The sequence below is a fragment of the Homalodisca vitripennis genome, chromosome 4, assembly GCF_021130785.1.
Source record: "Homalodisca vitripennis isolate AUS2020 chromosome 4, UT_GWSS_2.1, whole genome shotgun sequence".
In the NCBI taxonomy this organism is placed as follows: Eukaryota; Metazoa; Arthropoda; class Insecta; order Hemiptera; family Cicadellidae; genus Homalodisca; species Homalodisca vitripennis.
The window spans coordinates 7,820,963-7,844,674 of record NC_060210.1 but is presented as its reverse complement, the minus strand read 5'-3'; the positions used below and the strand labels follow the sequence as shown (position 1 = coordinate 7,844,674).

Sequence of the window (23,712 nt, the reverse complement as noted above, 5' to 3'; positions counted from 1 at the left end):
CACCATCATACTTATATGAATTTATAGTTATAAGAGAGTGTAATTACTCATTTTTCTGTTCTTTCATTCTTTACCGAAAGATATCTTAGAGTATTTTAAACAGAATCGTGGAAATTAACAAAAATATGGAAAATAGGAGAGAAAATCCCTTCGTTTTTCTAAAAAATTAAATACTTCACAAAAGTGTATACATCCTTCTTTGAACTATAAATTATTCCCACATTTAAAAAAAAGTAACTAAATAACTTTACTGTCTGAACTAATTTAAAATAAATATTCTTTATTCGTGAATAAATGAATTTATACAATTTTTATTCAAGTTACTTAATAGAAAAACAGTTGTATTTTAAATTATCGCTGTAAAGGAAATCAGGACTTCCGTTTTCAAAACTCTTAGTACTTGCAATGATTCCTTGGACAGGCCAGCATCTCAAGGGCAGTGAGCTAGGGGATCAACCATTAGTGGACAATCAACCTAGCCTACCCGCAACAAAGACGTTAGAGCTGTGTTTTTGGTAACAGGACGAGTTAAGTTCTTATTTGTTTTCGTATTACACCATTTCGAGATCAGAGACTCCTAGGCTACAACAGGGTACACATTCCAGTACCTTGCACTTGAAATGAATTTTTGGCACAGACTTTTAACATGGACCATCTATGTTTTCATTTGTCCCTTACTCTATGTTAAGATCAGAATCGTAGATTAACCGACAGCCGGTGAATAGAAATTGTCTGTGCCTTTGTAGAACAAAAAAAATCTTATCATTTTCCGTAATCATCAGAGTCAAGTCAATCTGTTCTGTTTTCACTTTGCATCCTGCGTTACTGGTCAGTGGTCAGTCGCAGTTCTAACCTCAAATTTTCATTTACGTTTGCTGTTTGCATCGTTTTAGTGACAATTCATTAACAGTCAGGAGGTTGACTTTTATCATTTTCTTTATCTATGAAAAAAGCTGCATTAATTGAAAAGTATTTTCATATTAGGAGTGTTAAGTGGACTGCGTGTACAATTAATTGGACTGAAAAGGTACAATTTAGATTAGGTATAGTGACATTAATTGTAACATCTGTAATTTTTTTATTGCACTTAATACAAAAATAGATACTTTTTTGTATAACTAATTAACATACTCTACAAACATTCTTTTTATTGTAAATTAGATTGTTCAGTGAAGTCAGTTACTGATAGGATATTTCTTCAAACTAGAGTATTATATTCTGCTTTTGTTATTAAATATAGATATTTATTCATCAGTTATTTGGGCTACTCACATTAATTACTCTTCTTTCATTTTTGACTTGATTGATACATTTTTCATTTTAAAGTACTTTTACTTAAGCTATTTTAGGTAAGCTATAGGGGGTACCATTAGACAGAATATATTTGGAATTATAAACTTAAGTTTATTTACTTCTATAGTTAATTATGCCAATGCTCACAAACCTGATCCATTGTGCTGACTTAGTTGTAATTTCCTATCTTTACTCTTTTTACTGTTGTATTTAACTATATTTTTAATACTTTTTATTTTAGTAGACTATGATGGTTCTGCATTTTTAAAACATAAAGGTCTCTACTTCTGATTATGAAATATCTACTATTATCAACTAAATTAAATTGTAATTATGTTTCTTTACAGCTTACAGTAGGCCTATTTCAATGAGTACACTGATTTATAATGGTTTGCTCTATAATTAACTTTATAGGATACACTCGCCTTCGGCTCGCTGGGGGCTACGCCCCCAGGCCCCCATTTGGGTGTTGGCCAATTTCGGGGATAAGCGGAATTCAGTGACGGGTAATATCTGAGAATTATACTAGGGTCTGGGTGTTTAAAAGATTTGATCTACGACCTATGGTTTAGTCGGTACAACGCTTGGAATAAATGTCTGCACTGGTGGAGAAAAGAGCGATTTGGTGATTGGTAAAATTCGGACATGAGGCCATGCCAGGAAATTCCCTGGGGGGGGTTTAATGTTACTGGGGGGGTTAACATTTCAGGAGGTTTAATGTACTCAGGAGGTTATCTGGTCATACCAGGAAATCCCTATCTACTATTGACGCTTAGCTAACGCTCAGCCAACTCCCGAAGTCACTGAACCTTTTCTGTAGATCACGTGATTTCCTAAATCCCGTTTAAAATTTGTTTTGAGTTACGACCAACCGTTTAGCCGCTATCAAGCCCGGAATGTAAATTTTTAGGCGAAAATGTCCAATATTTTCACTTAATCGCGTTTTGCGGTCAAACTAAGGGAAATATAGTAAAAAGTCACTGGACCTTTTTTGTAGGTCATCTTATTTCCTAAATAAAACGTTAGTCTTATTTTGACCTCCGACCAATGGTTTCGCCGCTATCGACCCCAAAAACAAAAGTTTCGCGTAAAAGTTACAACAAAATTGTACATAATCACGTTTTTCGGCCAAACCAATCGAGATAGGGCAAAAGATTACTGGACCTTTTCTGTAGATCGCGCAATTTGCTAATTTGATGGGTCAATCAGATTTGAGCTACGACCAACGGTTCGGCCGCTATCGGGCTTGAAACATTATTTTTATCGAAAAAATCTCTGGAATTTCAAATGTTCGAGCGTTTTGTCGCTTAAACCATGGAAGATAGAGCAAAAAGTCATTAGACCTTTTTTGTAGTTCACTTCATTCCTGACCATGAATTTTCCGTCAGATCCGAGCTAGCTCCAACGGTTCGCCCGCTATCGGGCTTACAAAAAATGCCTGCAGGGGTGAAGAATGCGCGATTTTTTGGGAATTTTTTTGAGGGGTTGAAAATGAAAAATTCTCACTTTTCGGGATTTTTCCTGGTGGTTACACGTGGAAAGCTATCTGTGTACCAAATTTCAAGTCTCTAACTCATCTGGAAGTAGGTTAGAATTAGTATACGTGAGTGAGTGAGTGAGTCAGTCAGTCAGTCAGTTACACATGCGGTTGTATATATATTAGAAACATTACAAAGTCAGGTCAAAGTGTTGTGTCATTCAAGGCTCATATGAGTGTCAACTATAGGGTTAAATGCAATATATTCATTAGCCTAGTAAAATTTGAAAGTAAAAAGAAAATTAGATGATGCAATATGTTTCACTCTTGCATTTGTTTAATTTTCATTGCGGGTACATTTAACTCATTTACTGCTACAGATAATAAATTTGTTGTGCATGATTTTGTCTTTTAAATAGGATAATTTTCTGTTCTCTAAGTTAAGGGGCCTGTCTACAGTGGATCTCGATGAGTTTTAGTGTAGGCTAATTGAAAAATTTGAGAAATCGAGTAGGCTACATTACATTTAAACATAAATTATGGTAATTGTGACCCGGCAAAATACGAGTTTCCTGTTATTAACCTATTGCTATTGCCCTCCTAAAAAACAATATATGATTTAAATGGGTGGAAATGACAACTAGGCCTAACGAAGTTATAGAACATGAAACAGTGCAAGTAGACTTTTCTCGTGCAAAGTAATATTTCATTGTTCTTCGGATGTCACATGGTCTTGTTATGATCGTGAGTCAACCTCCTGGTTGCTGCTGATGTTAGCAGTTATGCCATTTTTAGATTTATGTAGAATAATAATATTGTCCCCAGAAAAGAACCACATGATTTTTAACGCTTGTAACATAAACCACCCTCCAGTATTGCCTGGTATGACCAGATAATCTCCTGCGTAAGTTAAACCCTCTGATAAACTTAATCAGCAAATACAGATTACTGACTTGGATTAAAACTCAGTAAACAGAGTCTATTTCACTTACTTAGTAGCTTAGCTGATTGCCAGAAAATATTGAAAGCTGGTCAGTTTTTATTTTTATTTAACTGTAAACAATTCACAGTGATTGACCTGTGGAGCGTTTCTTCTCAAGCTCAGAGGACATTGCTAAAACTGTTCTAGAGTTTTAAACTTCCTACTAAAAAAAATCCAGTCACATTTTGTCGTATCTCTAACAGTGAAGCCTCAAAATCACAACTTTGGTTACATCCAAAATACTAAGTGAACTACGGTCTACTTCTAACTCCCTGGCAAACTTTCCATCTACTTCTAACTCCCTGGCAAACCTTATCTCCAAATTCTACTAATCACTAAATGCCTCTTATCCCCGAATTTTTCAATGCACTAAGGGGCTGGGGGTGCTAGCCCCCGTGGATTGAAGGCGAGTTTACCTACTTATGTAGCCTAATAACAAATAGTACATACGGACAGAGTGCGCTACTTCTTGCTGATAATGCTTCCTTTTGGCAGGCAGAAAACAAGAACCGATATAATAACAAGTAATTTTTTATAACAATTCAAATAAAGTCTATTGTTTAGTTTATTGTAGGTCCTCAGTAAGAAAAACTCTTACAATGATAGTGGCCTCGGATAATATCATTGTACCAAGAAAAGTAACTATAGACTCAGCTATATAAGGATATTGTGAATAAATATAGCAATAATTTGCGTACTATACTGTACATACATTGAGGGTAAATAGATGGAAATTTACAAATTCTCAGCCAAATTCCATGGAGTAACATGCACTACCATCAAAATCGATGTTGTCTATATAGAATTAATGCTTCATGCAACTTTTAAAGTTGTAGTCAGTTAATTCTTGAAAGATTATGTGTTAGGCAGACAGACATAAGTAAAATTTGTTAGTTTTTCAAGTTACAGACACTGATGCTCAGTCAATCATGAAGTTAAAATAATATTTTTAGTCTGTTTAAAAATCTTGTGAAGTTTGAAGTTTTAGCTGGTTTGAATTTTCTAACTTACTGGTTCCTTGAGGATCAAATTAACTTTTTATAATTTTTGTTATCACCTGAAATTATAAGGTTGCCCATGTTATTATAGCTTTAAAGTAATAAAAATTCCACTTGTCCTTGTAAGTGACATCTCAAAAGTGGCCATTTAGACAATTTATGTTGAAAACTAATAATGACATCCCAGAAGTGGTCATTTGGACAATCATGTTGATAATTAATCACAGTGTAAGCACACTTCTAAATGTACCAGATAAGTTTCATAACAATTAACCTAAGTGTCTGTTCTGTCCAACTGAAGTTAACTGTTGTTAGACTTATAAGATATTTTCTATAATACTCGAAAAAAAAAAAAAAAACAATCAGAATTACTTGTTTAGATTTTTAAATGTTTAGTTCAGTAATTCTTATTGGTGCTAATCTATTGAACCTCCATTATAGTATTTTGATATTTTCACAGGTTTTGTGCTTTTTCCACAGTCCATAATAATATGGCTTTGAATCGTGCAGAAGCAGTTGAAAATCTAAGTCAAACTGACCATAGTGAAGAAATGTAAGTATTAGACAATAATGTTGCATTTTTATTCTGCATATAGGCCTATATTTATGGTCTGCTGGCTATGTGATTTATTTCTTTATGATGATTACACAGGATTTCCACATTAATTTTCTTTAATAACATATAATACTTCTGCCTTTACTATCATGGCTGTGTTTACAGGTATTGACTGTTAACTGATTGGATATTGAAGGATCTCTTTTTTTACCACATAAACCAGTAATAAAACAAAGGAATGTTGCATTTTCATTCAAAAAAGCACTTGGTAAACTTTTCATATTTATACTGAAATAGGTAAAAGGTATACTATTCTTATGTTTATTATATGACATAACATTAAAAAACTAAAATAGTTCAACAAACATCATTGATTTTCTGCCATTTCAATTACTGTAGCGAAGTTATAAATGACATGACGGTTGAGCTTTCGGACAGATTACAACGTGCTCAAAATTATTGTGTTCGCTTTATCTTCAACCTCAGACGATATGACCATATAACACCCTTCATCAATCAGTTACATCTGTTAAAGTTGAATCTACTCCGTCAGTTCCACATTCTCAGCATGTTACATTCTATTTTGTATAACGATCATTCCCCTTCCTATCTGTCTGAACGCTTTTCTTTCATTTCTGAAACAAGCAATTGGAATACTCGACGTGGAGCCTCTCTGTTATCTATTCCTGTTCATAGATCCTCTATTTACAGTAAATCATTCACAGTCTCTGCTTGTCGACTTTGGAATAATCTCCCGGATCATATTAGAGATATTCGTAGTCGGGAACGGTTTCGGGGGGTGCTTAGGGACCATCTGTTTTGGGCCTCTTCGGGTTGACGATATCGTGGCATAGGGTATGGGACGATGGCTTTGTATGAATGGTGATGGATGAATGTCTGTTAAATTCCTTGTAAGTTTTATTCTATGTATTTATTTTTAGTTTCATAGAAAACCTTTGTTTCATTTTATTACTTTATATAAATAGATATTATAATTTTCGATTGTAAAATAATAATGTAAACTGTATTGTGGCTCTTGTTTTACACTAATAGTAGAGTTTATTAATTTATGGTTAAGTGTAAGAGAGGACTTAATAGTCCTAACCTCGCCAATTGAATATGTTTTACGTTGTATTCAATAAAGTCATTTTTCATTTCATTTTCATTTCATTTCATGTTCATGCAATATGTTCAATATATCCATCCCTTGGCAGAAAACCGTTACAAATTGTACTATTGATGAACCAAAAATTCATGGTCAGCAAGGTCAAAGATTCTTTTACTAAAAAGAAAATCATTTCAGTGTCTACATTGTTGTATTGACATGTTGTATGTTCCAGACGAACTTGCTGGATCTGCTTTGGTACAGATGAAGACAATCCAACTCTGCCCTGGGTCCAGCCCTGTAGTTGTAGAGGCTCTGGGAAATGGGTATGATCACACCATAAAATATTGTTTTCCAGTTAGCGTAAAAATATAAATTGTGTAAGTGATAAAACTGCTATCAATGCTCCTCACAACACAATTTAAGTATAAGAAATAACTAACATTTGCTATTCTTAAAAAAATCCTCACTCAAACAGGATTGAGGCTCTCACTTTCCCATTTATGTTCTTATCTTAATTTAATGTTTTTCAAATAAATTAAATAAATAATAAATTACATTTTTAAAATCCTTCTGAAGACTTCCAACCAGTTTTGTATTTGTTTGATTATATCATTGTAAAACATGACTCTTTGTATTTTTCAGTAATGGGTAATAAATACATGGTAAGTTTTTTAAGTGAAAGACCACTCTAAAAAGCTAAATTTGTTTTTAATGTAATTTAACTTAGGCTATTCGTATAAATAGTAAAGTACCAGGTGCATATTTTTATTAAGAAAAACTTGATTTGTCACGAATTAAAACCCCTGACACATCATCAAATCACCACAATCTGTTCTTATTTCAAAATTCCATGGTTGATTGGTTTGTCGGTCTTTATTACTGTAACTTGTCTATGGAAAAAAGACGAATACACCAAATAGTTGTATGCTTGTTAACTTCTTTGTTTGAAGTTTATTTTTGACAATGGAGGGATTGTGAAGGAAACAGGATTTTTCCGGACATTTGCCATCGTTCAGTGAAACAAAAAATAAGTAACACCACTTGATAACTTCATGAATAAATTAAATTTTGTTAGAAATATTTTCATAATTTGCATGAATGAATGAATTACTTACTATTGTTTTAATATCTAAAAGTTTAATTTAAGGTCACTTAAAATAATTGCTCAGAAGAGGAACATTTCATTATTTTAGTTATGATTGTACAAACATTGATTGTACAGTAAAAATGTACATACCAATCTGATTGTTCTTAGGTATTTTAATCAGGCTTGTATTTTTTTACTGTTAGTGTATTTATTTTTTTTTATTTTACACGTTATCGAAACATTTACCATTTAGTTAGTTTTTTTTTAGTAAGACAAATGGATATCAAGAATTTTTAACTCTTGACAAATATAGTAGTTAACAAATAAGACAATAAATATAGTAATGGAAAATTTTATCACAGAAACTCTATTGTTTAAGATTAATTCGTAATAAAACATATCAAGTTTTTGATTTGGAATTATGTAACAAGATTATTTTTACTGAACCCCTCAATGTTTTCCACAAGACAGTCATGGCCAATAAACGAGGCAGACTGCAGGGAATTTTTGTCTTTTTTTTGGTCTTATTCAGTTGTTTATAAAAACTAAACAGATGGCTCAAATCAGCTGTGAAGCAACATCGCGTCTGTTCTGTTGTTTATTATAGACTGGTTTGTGTTTACATTATGTTTCACGAGTTCTGGTAAAAGAATAATATTGTTTTGTAATAAGTTTCTTGTCAGTAACAAATGTATAGGTTATTAGTTTTGGTCTAAATACTATTTATTGTACAGTAAGTGCAAAATAATAATGATACAAAATTGATTGGGTTTGTATTTGTGAGTGTTGTTTTTTGCATGGTTATATACCTACATGCAGATCACCCTAAAAATTTAGAAATATTGCTTAAGTTACTGATAAAATTGTTTTATCGATTATAGAGATGAATTGATTATTAATGTGATGAATAGTCATAAAAAGTTATGTAATAGCATGTTATGGTATGAGTTATATTATGTTATGTAAGTAGTAATAGCTCCAAAATTTCAATTGTATACATTGTAACTATGCAGTTTTGTGTTGATGCTGCTTTTTTCAGATAAAAAATAGGCTTGTTAATAAACCGTCACTAATAATTTTTTGTCTCAGGTCCATCAGACCTGCTTACTTCTTTGGGTCGATGAGAAAAAGAAGGAAAACAGGTCTGCAAAAATTACTTGTCCTCAATGCAAAGTGGAATACATCATAATATTCCCTAAGTGTGGTGAGTATCTTCGATTTGTTGTTTTTGTAATAAATTACAGTTTTATACTCTAAACGTTGTTTTTAATTAGTATTACAAATTGATACATTATAGGTAGTTTAATCTGTTGAGTGCCGTAGCTATTTTGCTATTTTACCCCCTTTAATTGCTATCCTGATTTTTGATATATTTGCAAGTTGATTTGAAGAAAAAAAATTTTAATAACAACTGAACAATTTTTTATAATTTTTGTTTTTTTTTTGCAATCAAATGAAGAATATACTACATATTTTTGACATATAATCCACATTTTAGTAATTTACTGGCTGACAGAAAGTTACATCATATTTAATTATTCAAAAACCTCTGGGGAAGAAGAAAAGAAATCGATACATCGAGTGCAGCTATATGATTCCTCAGATATTTGAACTGTGTGCTGTATTAAATATTGCCTAAATACGGATTGTCGCACCAATTGACGCTAGTAATTTACAAGGATTTTACTGCATCTGATATGCTGATGCTGCTGAACTCAAAGGTTTAATAGTAGTTAGTCCATTCATTTTAAAATTAAAATTTATTACATCTGCATCTGCTAGTGATGTATTTACATTCCAATATTCAGTATTTGTTGAGTCCTTTACATAGGACCTGATGAATAATTGTCTAGATATTTTTTATATGTTTGCTGACCAACTAACCAATTTGATAGGGTCAAAAAACTATAGATGATATTAAGCAAAAAATACTAAATGAGCGTTATGTAATTGGAATAAGAGTTCTTCAGGGGCACGTGTTGTTTGTTTCTATGAAAAAGATGAATGTCACTGGTATTATATGCATTCTTTTTTAAGATTATCTTACTGTATGCTATTACAAACTAAACATTGCCGTACGTTTTAATTGTTAGATGCACATATAAGATGTTTTAAGTTTCCAAGTGTCCTGTTACACAGTGAATACAATCAAGGGATTTAAAATTAATTGGTCTCAAATAAACAGTTAAATTAATCTCCATGTAAAAAGAGTTTGCTCCTTACCAGAACGGTACTCAAATGTGCTCTCCCTCCTTTCCTATACCTTATTCAAATAAAAGTCTAACTAATTTTGTTTACCATATAAGTCAAGTTGTAAGTTTTATTTTCTCTGTGACCAGGTATTTTCACTTCCCACTGTCCTTGACACAATACATAATTGTAGACATTGACCTATTACCAGTAATGTGATCATTTGTAATCATTTAGGTTTGCCTCCCCTCAAACTGATAACTGTTCCAGATCCTCTGATGTCGTTTGTCCAAGTAATCGATGATTTGGTGTACAAAGTATGTCCTGTGGTGGCGGCAGGAGTCACAGTAGGTATCATATTCTGGGCAGCTTCCAGCTACGGAGCTTTTACCGTCATGCAGGTGTGTGCGCTCAATGTTTAGCGAGAAAACATAGGTCTTTGTTAATCTCTCTGGTTTGTACCAGCTCAGTAGGCAACTTTTTTGTTTGTTTGCACGATATGAAGCTAGTCTGAAACTGTTTGTCTCATTACCAAAGTCTACACTCAGATGATTATTTGTTATTGTGTGAAAATGGCATTCCATAACCAGGATTCAAACCCGGGCCTCAGAAATAATAAAAATATTAACTAATCAGCTGCCAGGTACAGAAAATATAAACTGAGTACAACAAAGACTTGTTGTCATTTACATCTGACCAATCAAATTAAATGGATGTCCAGTAGTAAGCAGCACATCAATAACTACAAATGTTGAAACCTATGGGGTTAAGGGATGAATCATTTAATATGTTCTTGTTCACAGTTTACTAGTGCAGTGCTACTAGTAAGCTTACATATAACACCTCTGCACACTTCAATTTGTATGAGACTGGAACTGCACTAGTCTTCCCTTTTTCTTGATATCTGAGAACAAGAGTACACCACAATCCTTCCACCACAATCAAATATTTAAAGATATATGTGCAACTTGTTAAACTTTCAGTATTGAATTTTATGTATTGTACCTTATATGCCTGGAAGTTTCAACAATTTCAATAAACATTTTAAGGCATATGACTTTCAAATCTTAATATTTTTCTTATGACAAAAATTTAGAGATTTTAAGGTTAGGCCATTTTTTTAAATAAGAGAATCTTTTGAAAGTATACAATGAGCTCCTCATAGGGCGTGCTCTTAGGATGATAGATAGATGTTTAAATTGGCAGGTGACAAATATGGCAGTTCATAAGCACTGTGGTATTATGGATCAAAAGTTGTGAACATATAGAAGTTATATATCCATAAAATCTGTGTTGCTGTACTTGAGTTTCTGTGCCCCATTGATTTTAAGAGCCAGCACATTTAGGATGTAGCATAATTTTTTTTAAATTTTTATAATTTACTATAAATGTACATTAATATATTACATATCATTATTGTTTTTGTGCACAGCAGCATGTTCATACTTCACTGATGTGTTAAAGGTGACAAAGTACTAGGATCAGTAGTAAAGGATAATATAGTAGCTGAACATTCAATTGTGATTACATGATATGATAGAGTTTAGTTTTCAAAACATTAGTGACAATGATGTAATGAAATACTTTTATGAAAATCACCAGATTGAGTTCCAGTTAATGTGATGAAAACATTTTGTGTTTTATAGCTAAACCTTTAGCTATTATTGTAAATCAATCTTCATAAAAAGAGAGAGCGAGAGAAGAAATCTGATAATTATAGACAGATTTCGGTCTGCCATCATTATTTAAAATTCTTTAAAAATATAACTTTAAGTCAAATATCAGTATTTTTAGAACAAAATTATCTTTTGAATAATTTAGCTTCAAAAGAGAGATGAGTACAATGATTGCATTATCTAATTTTATTGATGAATTGTCGTGGGCTTTGGATTGTTCCCTGAGCGCAATGGGTGTGCTTTGTGATCTTTCCAAGACGTTTGACTGCGGTAATCATGATATACTCATTGTTTGATAAGATCCTTGCACAAGCCAGTGGCCCTTTAGGACGAGAAGAATAAGGTTTAAAAGGGAAATGGTGTTTCCTTTAAAAAAATCTCACTTTGTAAAATAGATGTTTTTACTATAATATTGTATAATTCACAGTTTTATTAAACCATCAAAGAGAGAGCAAAGCTATCAATCTTCAACAGGGTATGCTGTAATACAGAGACAGCTGAAGTCTCTATCTATCTGTGTCTAAAGAGACAAAATAATGTTGAAACGTCTTCAAACGGCGGAGTATCTACTCCTTTGCTCAACACAAGGTACATTATTACAAGAGAGCTGAAGTTGTATAACAAGTGAATGGTACCTACTGTGCCATAGCAGCCAACTAAATGGTAAAAGACCGTTGTTTTTGAAGGGAACAATCCGTTTTAACTCTGAGGAGTGTATCTACACTCAGATTACGGAGAATCTGTTTAGTTTCTTCTTACACAGATAGACAGCAGCTGTCATTGTGTTACAAAGTACTCAGTTGAAGATCAAGAGCTTTTACTCTCTCTTCGAGTACCATCCCAGCCAGTGGAGAAGACTAAAAACTCTACTACTAAACTATCCTGGCTAAGATCTCATAGACTACAACTTGTCTGTCTCCTCATGCATTGACACTATCATTCTACAGGAACCATGTCAGTAAAGATTATTGTGTAATTTGTGTGCTGAGAGTATTAATTGTTCTTGGTGCTCACACAGATATTTGGAGAAGAGGAAGGCCTGAGCATGTTAGATCGTGCTGACCCATTTGTACTACTCCTGTTCCTTCCCACCATCCCCACGGCACTCATCTCCATGAAGCTGGTGCGCTGGGAGGATTATGTACTTTCCGTACTGAGAAGAGGCTCCAAGTATCCGATCTTGAGGCACATCCTACCTTCATCTGCGTAAGTCCTCAAAACTGACTTGTCCGTATGTTTTCTAACAAGAAAAATGATAATATTTTAATTATTAAACCCTTGAAATCACATTATATAGTTATGCAGAATTGCCTTATTATGTTAACATGTTTAATCTTTACTCCATGGTTTTTATTTTGAGAACAAACAGAGTAAACAACTTCCAAATATTTATTTGTTTTCTAGCTTTCAGTATTTAGAATTTTGTTTGTGGTTCAGGTCTATCATCCGTATTGTTTGGTTCATTAGGGCTGGCTGATACTTATTGAAGACTATGTTTATTAAAACTATTTTGGCTACACTAAAACTATTACAGGTTAACTTATAACCTGTTGTTTTCATAGCAAGATTACACAATGTTTACTTATTTTATTATTATTATTGTTTACTTCGTCAGTTATATTCATATTTATTTGATTATTGTTATAGTAACTCTTAAGAAATTAAATGGATGGATATTGACAATTAGTTCAAAACATGTAATAAAACTTTGGGTATGAATTTGTTTTTAAGTTATCATGAGTGTTTAAGGCCTCAAATGTCTAGTGGTGGCAGAGCTTAAGTGGACATCTTACTGCAGATGTTGGTTAAGTTTTCCAAACTACATCAACCCAAAGAATTTGTTTAATTTATTTCCAATTCATTAAAGTTACAGAATGTTCCAAAAACAGAGGATGTCTCATCTTTGAACATTGAAATTTCATTAATGTACACATGGGTAATGCTGTACGTGATTTTTATTGGTGCTGTGACCTAAATTTTTATTATTGTTAGTTTAAAAGTATGTCAAAACGCTTGTTATATGTTTATTTCAATAGGTTAAAATCGTAAACAAAAAAAAAAAAAAAAATTTTTTTTGTATTGGCATCTCTTCTTAAGTAGTAAGAAACTAAAATCAGACTCTTAGAAATAAATTATTACTTTTTGGGCCAAAAAAGGGAAATTTTCAGTTTTACTGCAAACTTAAATTGGCAAACCCCAGATAGTTTAAGTGGAAAATCGGACATTGTTCTCAACCATGTTAGTGTGACAGAAAGATATTTTTGTCATACTCTTGTATGTCAACCATTTGTTCATTTTTCTCAATAGTAAACTTTTGTTACCCATAAATCCCAAACTTATATTTTTGCAAAAAAAAAACAAAATATTTTATAGTTACAGTTTTGCTGTTCACGCAAAAATACATTTTTTGGTAAAATACTTTTCATTTTGTTTCATTATAAAAACTAGTACTTGATATTTTTATAATGATTGATATCTCATCTTGGACATTGCTGAACCTAAATACATCTATTGAATGTATATCAGGTGAAATTCTCCTTTTAAATTCAGAAACTTAGATAATTAACTGTGTAGTTATATTGAACTACCATGCACAGGTACAATGAGGTGATGGGACAGCGGATCGACATTCTGCCTCAGCCCAGTGATGTCTCGTCGACCAGGATATTTGTTGGAGGTCTTTTCTTACCGACCATTGCCAAGATATTTGGTGATGTCTTTTTTCACACTGAGCAGTCATGCCTGAAGAAATTCCTTCTTGTAAGTCACAATTCATGTTCTTTCTAGTACAGGGATCTTCCAGGAAGTAAAAGCTTTTTAGTTTAACTAAAAAAAGAACCGAAATAAAATTGAACTAACATCAAAACTGAACTCAACTGATACTTTTCTATATAATTGCCACACTTAATGCGGTAGGCTACTTATTGTTTTACAATGGCAGTGCTGTACCACTAATGACTAATGTTTGGAGGTACTGCTTGCTTTAGCACTTTGAAAGATTGTTCTTCCCAGAAATCCGTTCAGTTTTGGGAAAAGATGAAATTTGTAAGGTATTAGATTGGATATGTAAGACTATGTAAGCATGTCCCATTTGAAACATGGTGATTCCTGTTGTAATGTGCCAGCTGTGTGAGACCGAGTGTTGTCGTGACAGAACACGATCAATGATCTCGGAATAATTTTCCCTTGAATAGGCTAAAAATATCACAGATGCAAAAACTGAATGGCAGTTGTCTTGGATTTCACACCTAACAGGATCTTATATCGTAGAAAGTACCATGCTGCAGCTGATAAGTTACTTTACTTTCCTGGTTTGTAAAGTGTTGTAAATGATAAAACATCATCAATTGCCAAGAACGCCCAACAAACATTATTGTTGGTTTTGTCCATGATAGACTAAAATGTTATTGTTTATATTTTGAAAGATTTTCATTTTTGGAGAATATTTCACTTTCAGATTTTTATCTAGACATAATTTATTAAAGTTTTCGGATCATAGTTGCAAAATTAGAAACAACTCCTAACTATATTAACTACAGAGAACATTATAAATATGAATAATTCACATACCAGTTTTATTCTATTTTAAAATTTAAAAACAGCTTTCCGTGTAATAATATTTACACAAAATTAATACTTTATATTGTTATCAAGAAATTGTACATGAAATCATTTGAGTGTAGGCTATATTAAACAGTAATTTCTTTACATATACATGTACATATCATCAATGTTGTAAAATAAGTATGTTTTCATTGCATATGACAAAGAATTTCTAAGCCTGGGTCCTTACTTTTCCTGGATGTTTAAGGGCTCCTCATTTTGGTTTTCAGTTAGGTTGCAGAACATCGGTCACAAATTATTAACATTTTAATTACTAAATTGCAACAGTAAATTATTCTTATTGGCACTTCTTTCAAATACAGTGAAAATGTTCATATCGATTGTGCACAAACACACATTCTGGTATAGACTAACAAGTGCTAAGAAAGGTTAAGTGCGTTCGACTAAAAACAGCAAGACCGAAGGGATGGCAACTCTCCGGTCACTCTTTATTCACATCAATTAAGTAGTATGTAGTTTTTAATTCACATCAAACGTAGTTATAACTTTAGAAAAGGTTAAGCATTAGCAACAACTAGTTTCTATTCACTGAATCAGAATCAGAATCATCTTTATTTACAATCATTGAGATTACAAATAGTGTCTTTTACAATAATGTGAGTTTTGAGTCTTCAAGCAGTTTTAGATAAGAGTTTCACTGTAGAATTCTTCGAGTTTGTAAAATGGTCGGTCCAAGAGCCATGCTTTTAGTGCCGACCTCAGCGAGTTCCCTCTCTTGGTGTGCATTTCTTGAGGCAGTGAATTGTGAAGTTTTTCTGCCGATGTAGGATGGTTTAGTTTCAAATAGCTTTAGGTGGTGTGCTGGCAGGATGTAAAGCTCACCGTTTCTGGTGTTGTGATGGTGAGTGTCCTTGTTCCTCGGCAGATCTTTTCCCATCTACATACATCACTACCTCTTGGATGTAGAGTGAGACAACAGTCATGATTTTCTGTGCTCTGAATGCATCTCTGCAGCTATCCAGGTGGTGTAAGGCCGGCAAGGGCCCCTAATACATTTCTTTTGGAGTGTCAGGATTCTTTTTAGGTTGAGTTTTTGATGTACCACCCCATACAGAAAGACCATATCTTACGTGTGATTCAAATAGAGAAAAATAAGCTGTTTTAGCTGTTTCTAAGTTTGCTCAGAGATATTATTTGTTTATATCATGTATAGGCTAGTATTTAGTCTTTTACTCAGAATGTCTATGTGTGGGGTCCAAGAGATGTTTTCATCTATAGTCCAAGCCTAAGAACTTAACATGTGTCTCCAAGCGTACATCTGGGATGATTTGAACTTCGGTCGCTCTTCTTCCAAATGCTATCTGGCTGGTTTTAGTCGGGTTTGCTACCAGATCATCCCATTGCAATATTGGTATGCCATGTTGAGGGCAACGTAGGATGATACTGCCAGGTCGTCTGCGGTTTGTCCTTTAAGTAGCAGGGTTTTGTATCATCCGCGTACATGAGAGGTAGGCAAAATTCTCCCACATAGTGAGGCAAGTCATTTACAAACAAGATGAAGAGTGCTGGTCCTAGAACCGATCCTTGAGGCACGCCTCTTTTGAACTGGAAGAGGCGTTGATCTTTATTTCTTCTGTGATTCCTCTGTGTGTATGTTTCAGTTCAACGAGTTGTTGTCGTCCCTCTAAGTAGCTTTTAAAACCATTTTTTTGCAGTGTCACTCACTCCCAGGTGTCCCTAATTTAATTCATGATAAGACTGTGACTGAGGCAGTCGAAGGCCTTACTCAAGTCAAGTAGTATAGCGTTGTTAGTTTTCCTGCTTCTAAGTTGTCTACTACGGTTTCAATTAGCTTTATTATTGCTGTGGTGGTTGATTTTCCTGTAGAGAAGCCATGCTGGTTGTCGGTAAGCAAGTTGTTTCTAGCACAGTGGTCTAGAAGTCTCTTTAGGACAATTTTTTCACACACTTTTGAAAATGTTGAGATAAGGGAAATGGGCCTGTAATTGCTAATTTGTGTTTTTTCACCATTTTTGAATTTGGGTAGATTTTTGAGACCTTTAGTTCTGAGGGAAACCTCCCTTCTCGGAATGATCTGTTGAAAATAACGGTAAGGGGAGATGTGAGTTCATCTGCACAGTGCTTCAGTATTTTTGTGGATATCTCATCAATGCCGGCTGAATTCTTAGTTTTTCATTTCAGTGATAGTGGCCCTGACCTCTTTAGTGCTTGTGTCTGTAATGATATTGAGATTTTCAGTCGGTTCATGGTTTGCGGGATGTATTGGTTTCCTCTCGGAAGCTGGGATTTTTTCCAGAGTCTCCTCTGCTACATTTACAAAATATGTGTTAAATTGGTTTTGCTATTATTTTTGGACTTGTTATTATTTCACCATTTATGTGGAGTTTGAGCTCTGATGGGCTTTTCTTTTTGTTTCGAGCATTGTTTATCACCTCCCCATACAGCCTTTGACTTGTTTTTCAGCTCTGGTTATATAGTTGGTGGTTGCTTGCTGTCTCAAGAATTTCAATCTTTGATCGTAGCTCTTTTTCTTTAAGTTTGCCTCTGCTTTATCATTTTGATTTCCTGTCACTTCAAATCGACTTTGAGATGTTAAATAGTCTCTTTTGAGCCTGATTGCTTCTTCATCAATAAAGTGCTTTGGCTTGTACTTTTTTTTAGGTCTAATTTTCTTTTTAGGGCATGCAGTGTTTAGAGCCTGTGTTAAGGTTTTATTGAAAATGTTGTATGCCTCTTCGACCGTTGAGGCTTCAGTCAGGTTCTCCCATGAGATTCATTTGAAAGAAGGAGTTTCAGTTGGTTTAAATTTTCTTCTCTGAGGGCTCTACACACCATGGTTGGTTTTTGAGCTGGTGTTTTCCTGTGTAGAGTGTGTGGAGTTGTGCGGTGTGATCAGAGATTCTTCCCTCTATTACTATGCTTTTTGTAGTTTTCATCATCAGGGATATTGGTGCAAATACAATCGATTGATGTTCTTGAATGTTGAGTTATCCTTGTAGCTGGTAGATTTAATCTGCGGATGTTTGTGCAAAGCAAGTGTTTATCATTTAGTTTAATGGTTTTCCTGTCTGGGTTGAGGATATCTATGTTTATGTCTCCCATAATGATTAAGGGAGAGTTCTCTATTTTGGGTTGATTGCTGCCAATGGAAATGTTATTGTTATATAGGGTGGATTGTCGTTTATCGCCATCAAAGGAGCCCTGAAGATGTACTACAAGCAAAAGACATACATTCAGCACAGTCAGCGACGGGTGCTGAACCATCACGAGCACACTGGCGTGGGCACTGTGGCTCAGGCGCACAAACCCAACCCCACCTCTGGTCTCCAGTACGCCGCTTCATCCTCCGCCCCCATACACGTGGTGCACCCACTGCAAAACCACGGTGCCCACCTGAATCTCCCGCAAGTGTCACCAGTACACAGACCAGACAGTTCTTGTTGAATATGGTAAGACTATCTATCATCAGTTAATCTTTGTAGAATTTTGTTTTTTTATTTTGTATTTTTTTTGTAACTATTTTAACCCATTGGCATGCTTAGACAGACACTTTTCATCACATGATGATACACACTAGAAATATTTGACGGAAACACAAAGGGAAGAATCAGGGTAGCGAAATCGTGAGTGAGATATTTGCACATCCAAGACAATGTGGTATGCGGAAGTCGGCCTTGGAGTCATCGGTGTGATTTCTACTGCTGATTTTTGCGGTCTAGTGTACACTTGTTTAAGTCACTGGTCTGTGCTAAAGCTGGTGGAAGGCCTCCCCTTAAATTCCATTTAAATCGCACACCTGTTTTGCATTTTTTGTCTTCACTATTAAAGCACAGTATTTCTCTTTCAGGGAGTATGGTTTTCTTCAATGCAGATCTAATTTATTTTTTGTGACTTTCCAAGAGAGGAAGAAGAGTTCTGGCCATTCTTATGTTAATAGCCAGTACTTGTTTTTTTTTATGAACCCTTCCCGCCCATGTGTTGGGGGAGCCCCGACACACAGTTGCATAAGCTCAGTGTAGGGCTGGCCCCGACTTTACTGTTATAATACACTACAATTATACTTTGGCAAACGTAGTTACTACTTTTGCTGCTAGTGTTGATTTTAGACATGAGCTGCTACTTCTATATTTTATATTTTTCCCAAACCATTTCAACTTAGATTCACTGGTAAAAATATCTTGTAAACTGAAACATTCATTGTCTTGGTTGCTCCCTAAACAGCTTTCAGCCCAACAGCTGTCTGCTCCTGTTTCATCTAGGTTGATTATTTTCTGCTGTTCTATTATATCATTACATCATATCTAAGTAAAACTAACAAGTTACTATATTTTATACTATGTTAGTCATTATGCTAAAAATTGAGTAGAAAAAATGATTGGCTCCCATGTTAAAGCTACCTAAATTATTAGTTTTTAAATTTTAAAAATTTCTCTTAATGAAATCGAATAAAATAATTCACAATTTAAATATAAAATTCCCATAATAAGTTGTTGAATGTAAATTATCATGTACATATTATTGAAGTGACTTGTTCTTTTGGCGTGTGTTATGCACGGGGAAAAAACATTCGTTTTGCGTCAAGGAAGATCACATATGTTTGTTTTCCAGATGCTTTCAAAGTAGAATGACAGCTTTGCCGAAACATAAACAAACCATTATATAGACATCTAATCTGAACTAACATGACATTTAATGCATGTTTTACCAAAACTACCAGCAGTCAACAACTAGGCAATGAGAATGACGTCTGTAATCAGCTGTTACGGAGGGTATATACTGTATATTACTGGTGGCGAGAGAAAAGAAGAGACCTGGCCCGTGCCGGCGCACAGCTGTGTACTAGTGTGTTGCCGCGCGGTAATTTCAGGCGCTTCGCCCCACAGCCAACCCTGCGAATTGTTTATCATAGCAATGGAGTTATTTGTTTTCAGTAATGTGGCATTCCTGCAGAGTGTGACTCATCTTAGACGCGCCCATTATTTCAGTCTTGTTAATTTCAACATTACTAAGAGTAAGTTTTTTATGTTATCTTCCGAACATGCTTACCATTAGAGGATTAAGCTGTGTTCTGTCGGTTTCATATTCATCAATTTACAACTTTAGCAAAATATAATTATTTTCTTTTGACGTGGTATTTGTAAAGCTGTTGAAACAAATTTTTTTTATCCAATTACAAATGTTCCTATTTTTTGCGTAAGAGGTTTTTTGTTTACTGTATATTTAATATTGTGTTAGTCAGTAAGGTATCAATGTTAAATTTTATATACATAAAAGCACTACATTTACATTATACATATATGAACATTAGTAATTGTTATCTTAACAATAAAAAAACCTTCAATTTCAGCAATTCATTCCTTTAATTATTGTTTCTTAACAACCACTGTAAAGCCTAATTATTAGAATTTATTACAAACATAAATTTTGCTCAATTTTAATTGATCAAAACAGTACCGTCATTTAAATTATCTTATAAAACATAACAATTAGACCGCAAATCAATCAAAACAGTGAAACAATAATGGAATTACGAAACAAGGCGCGGCAACATACTAGTAGTAGCGCCTGCAATTTTCAGATAGGCTAGAATCCAGGTCTCTTCTTTTCTCTCGCCATCAGTATTGTTTGAATTTACAGATAGTAAATATTTATTTATTTTTAGCTAACAATTTTGATGGAAGAAAACAAAGAAAATTATTCCGATTCATCCACAAAACCCAATATAAAAAAGTGGTGATGAAAGCTCTGAACACAGCGAACCAGAATAACAGTTTAATGAAAATACAATTGATTAATTAAAGCAAGCGAGGCAAAAAGAATTGGCAAATTTACGGATAAAAGAACTTTCAAGACAATGTTTGCAAAGATTTAGAAACAATAAAAGAGCAGATCGTTTGAACAATGTTGATATTCCTCAAGCAAAGTGAAAAGAATTGGCTAAATTACATAAAATGAGATATTTTAAGAAAGTAAAAAATAAACTTAGAACAGGATAAAATGAATTGTTCATCTATGGCATGTTCAAAATAACTTTCAAGACAATGTTCGCAAATATATAAAAGCAATAAAAGGACAGATCGTTTGAACAATACAAATACAAATCATATACAAATAATGAGATATCATTTGTCAATATCCAATTAAAAGTTGAAAATTAAGACACAGTTCATAATTTGCATATTGCAGGTTCATCCTTGTTAAATGTTTCATTTGTGCAAACTCAAAACACTGGTGCACATAATAGAAAATCACATATCTCCTCAAAAAATTTCAGTTCAACTTCAGACTCATGTTGAAATATCCAAAATATAGATAATTTAGAAATAATTAAGGAAGAAAATGTCTCTATGAATTTGAAAATTTCGCAGGATAACAATTTACAAGAATGTAACATTTCTCAAACTGATACACCAAACACTGCTTCACAAATTCAATTGTGTGCTAATAATCAGTATACTATGTATAATACACATAGAGTTTGCTAAAAAGTTCATTGACAACGATTTTGGTCATCCTTGTGACATTTGTGATAAACTGTGATTTAAAAACTACTTGAAAGTTTAAAAAATGATGATTCAACTAACAATATACAGTTTATCAGAACACTACTTATGAATATTAACATACCTCTAATCAAGATATGCCAAACTTCTTTTCAAGATATTTTGAAAAACATACTTTTTTAACATATACTGGCTGTGAATTCCCTTACTTTTCTTGTGTAATTAAATCGGTAGTAGGTATAATTTCTTGTACTTTTTGAGATCAACTTTTATTTAATAGTTATGAATAATGTTAAAAAAATATTTCTTGGAAACACTAGAGCTTCAAATTATTCATTCATTATTTTGTTGCTAAGATTGTGTGTTTGTTGCAGGGTTTTCATTATCCTGAAGTCGAATATGCAACTGACGAGGTCAGTTCGACTACACAATGGTTTGAAGACTTGCTTTAAAATTTTGTATCTATGTAAATAATTTGTATTTTAAATAAAATATTATATATTGTTGTTTATTTTATCAATTTCCGATTTACCCAAAAGCTGGTTCTATAATTTAATTTATCTGACAGTTCAGAAGTACTACTTGATTTGAGCAAAATTCCAAGTATAGCCAATAAAACATGTTTCAAATTTACCTAAACTACAGAACATGATTAGGTATGTTTGAAATCAAATGTGATTAATAATTATTTTCTGTTTCAATGGTTGGTTTGTTTTAGACTAATGCATACCATGGGGTTTAAGGTCCTTTTAAAAGTTTAAAACTCAATTTCAGTTTTATTTAGAATTATTAAATATTTATTTTTTATTTTTAATCTTTCTCTACTCTTGGGTAAATGTTTTAAAACTACACATAGAAGTAGCAGTGATTTCATATTATCTGCTATGCTTGTGTAAAAAAAGATTGTAATTTATCCTGGTACTCGGTGAATTTAGATTGTTTAGAAATTTTATCAAGGGCTGAAATGTGTTTTTTAACACGTTCGCTGCGGGTGGTAACTGGTTACCGCTGCTACGCTGCGCTAGGAGCGGGCAGTAACTGTGGTTACCATAGAGCCTTTGTTCTGAAATGAGGTCAGTGTGCGGCCAGCACTCGAGCTATTACAACGCTGTATTCCTCGCTCCTCGGGAGGTACTTTTCCCGCATTTTTATAGACTTCGTTTTCACATTAGACTTTTTCATTATTTTTTTATGAATTTTTAAGTTTTTATAGTAGTAAGTGATTGTGCAACACAATGGATGTTCCCCTGGGACCAAGTGGTGTACAACAACCAAGTTATAGGCGTATTTGTAAATAATAAATGACTTTGGGTGGGTTGGTTAGGATGTATATACACATGCGTATCAATATTTTATTTTAGTAAACTTATTTCTTCTTTTTTCTTCATTTTTATAAACTTATGTATTACAATATTTTTTGTAAACTACAATCATTTCAAGTGAACATTTAAATATATTTTGTTATAATTACTCACCACATATTTATAAATAATAACTGAATTTGAGTGAGTTGGTTGAGTGATGTATATAAACCTTTTTATAAACTTTTACATTCATTTTGGTTTACACACACCTATAAATATTGTTTATGTTTGTCTAAAACGAATGAGATACAGTTCACCTAGCTACGATGTATTCATTTGGAATATTCCCACTGCCATAAAAGGGTGTTCCTTAGTGCGAGCGGTAACTAGAGTTACCAGCTGGCAAGGAAGACTGTCCCCAGGAGCTAGCGGTAACCACATTCCCAAAATGGTACAGAGTGATAATTTTTATGACTAATGAGTAATTTTCATATTATATTTCCATCATATTTCATCCAAAAGTAATAAAAATACATCTAAAAAATTTCAGCATATACGGAACTCTATATAGGGATTTTTAGCAGCGAACGTGTTAAAGCGGGTTTTAAATGTTCCACCCATTATACTTATGTAAAAACATTTAAGTCAGTTCAATTCATTTTATAAAACCTGAACAGGAATAAATGTCTAGTTTATTAGTTGCCCGTTTATTCTGTTCTGCAATTTGTTGCTGGTTCTGTATGCCACTGATAATGGTTTTAAAATATATTGGTCAAAATAAATTCAAGATTTTTGTTGTAGCCTATTAATGTGAATTTATGGTTTCTCATGGAAGAGGGTTAGTGGAGTTGGTGAGTTTTTTTTTATGTGATGATTGTAACCTTTCTCCTGTACTATGTATAGTATGTTACTTGGCTCTTTTTATAAACAATTTTATTCATAGAAACCTTTTT

The 23,712-nt window shown here is 33.4% G+C and overlaps 1 protein-coding gene across 3 annotated transcripts; it reads left to right on the top strand.

The window, feature by feature from the left end:
• Positions 1–810: 810 nt before the first annotated feature.
• On the top strand, positions 811–21,961 carry LOC124358914 (E3 ubiquitin-protein ligase MARCHF5-like). Of its 3 annotated transcripts, none has more exons than XM_046811170.1 (9): positions 811–1,027; positions 5,231–5,303; positions 6,647–6,737; positions 8,591–8,705; positions 9,962–10,092; positions 12,386–12,573; positions 13,965–14,127; positions 18,121–18,401; positions 21,830–21,961. In XM_046811170.1, exons 2-8 carry the CDS (start codon positions 5,242–5,244, stop codon positions 18,394–18,396), a joined length of 1,026 nt encoding a protein of 341 aa, XP_046667126.1. In that variant the 5' UTR covers positions 811–1,027; positions 5,231–5,241; the 3' UTR covers positions 18,397–18,401; positions 21,830–21,961. The 3 variants fall into 3 exon arrangements, with proteins under 3 accessions (XP_046667126.1, XP_046667124.1, XP_046667125.1); XM_046811168.1 differs by having other exon boundaries at positions 5,211–5,303; XM_046811169.1 differs by lacking the exon at positions 811–1,027 and adding an exon at positions 1,207–1,349 and having other exon boundaries at positions 5,211–5,303.
• Positions 21,962–23,712: the final 1,751 nt, after the last annotated feature.

What these genes read in the sequence shown, in the direction of transcription:
- LOC124358914 (XM_046811170.1), top strand. Translation starts at nt 5,242, where the DNA reads ATGGCTTTGAATCGTGCAGAAGCAGTTGAAAATCTAAGTCAAACTGAC. An exon ending in CATAATATTCCCTAAGTGTG is followed by an intron (nt 8,706 to 9,961) that starts GTGAGTATCTTC and finishes TAACTGTTCCAG; the next exon opens with ATCCTCTGATGTCGTTTGTC. An exon ending in GAGCTTTTACCGTCATGCAG is followed by an intron (nt 10,093 to 12,385) that starts GTGTGTGCGCTC and finishes GTGCTCACACAG; the next exon opens with ATATTTGGAGAAGAGGAAGG.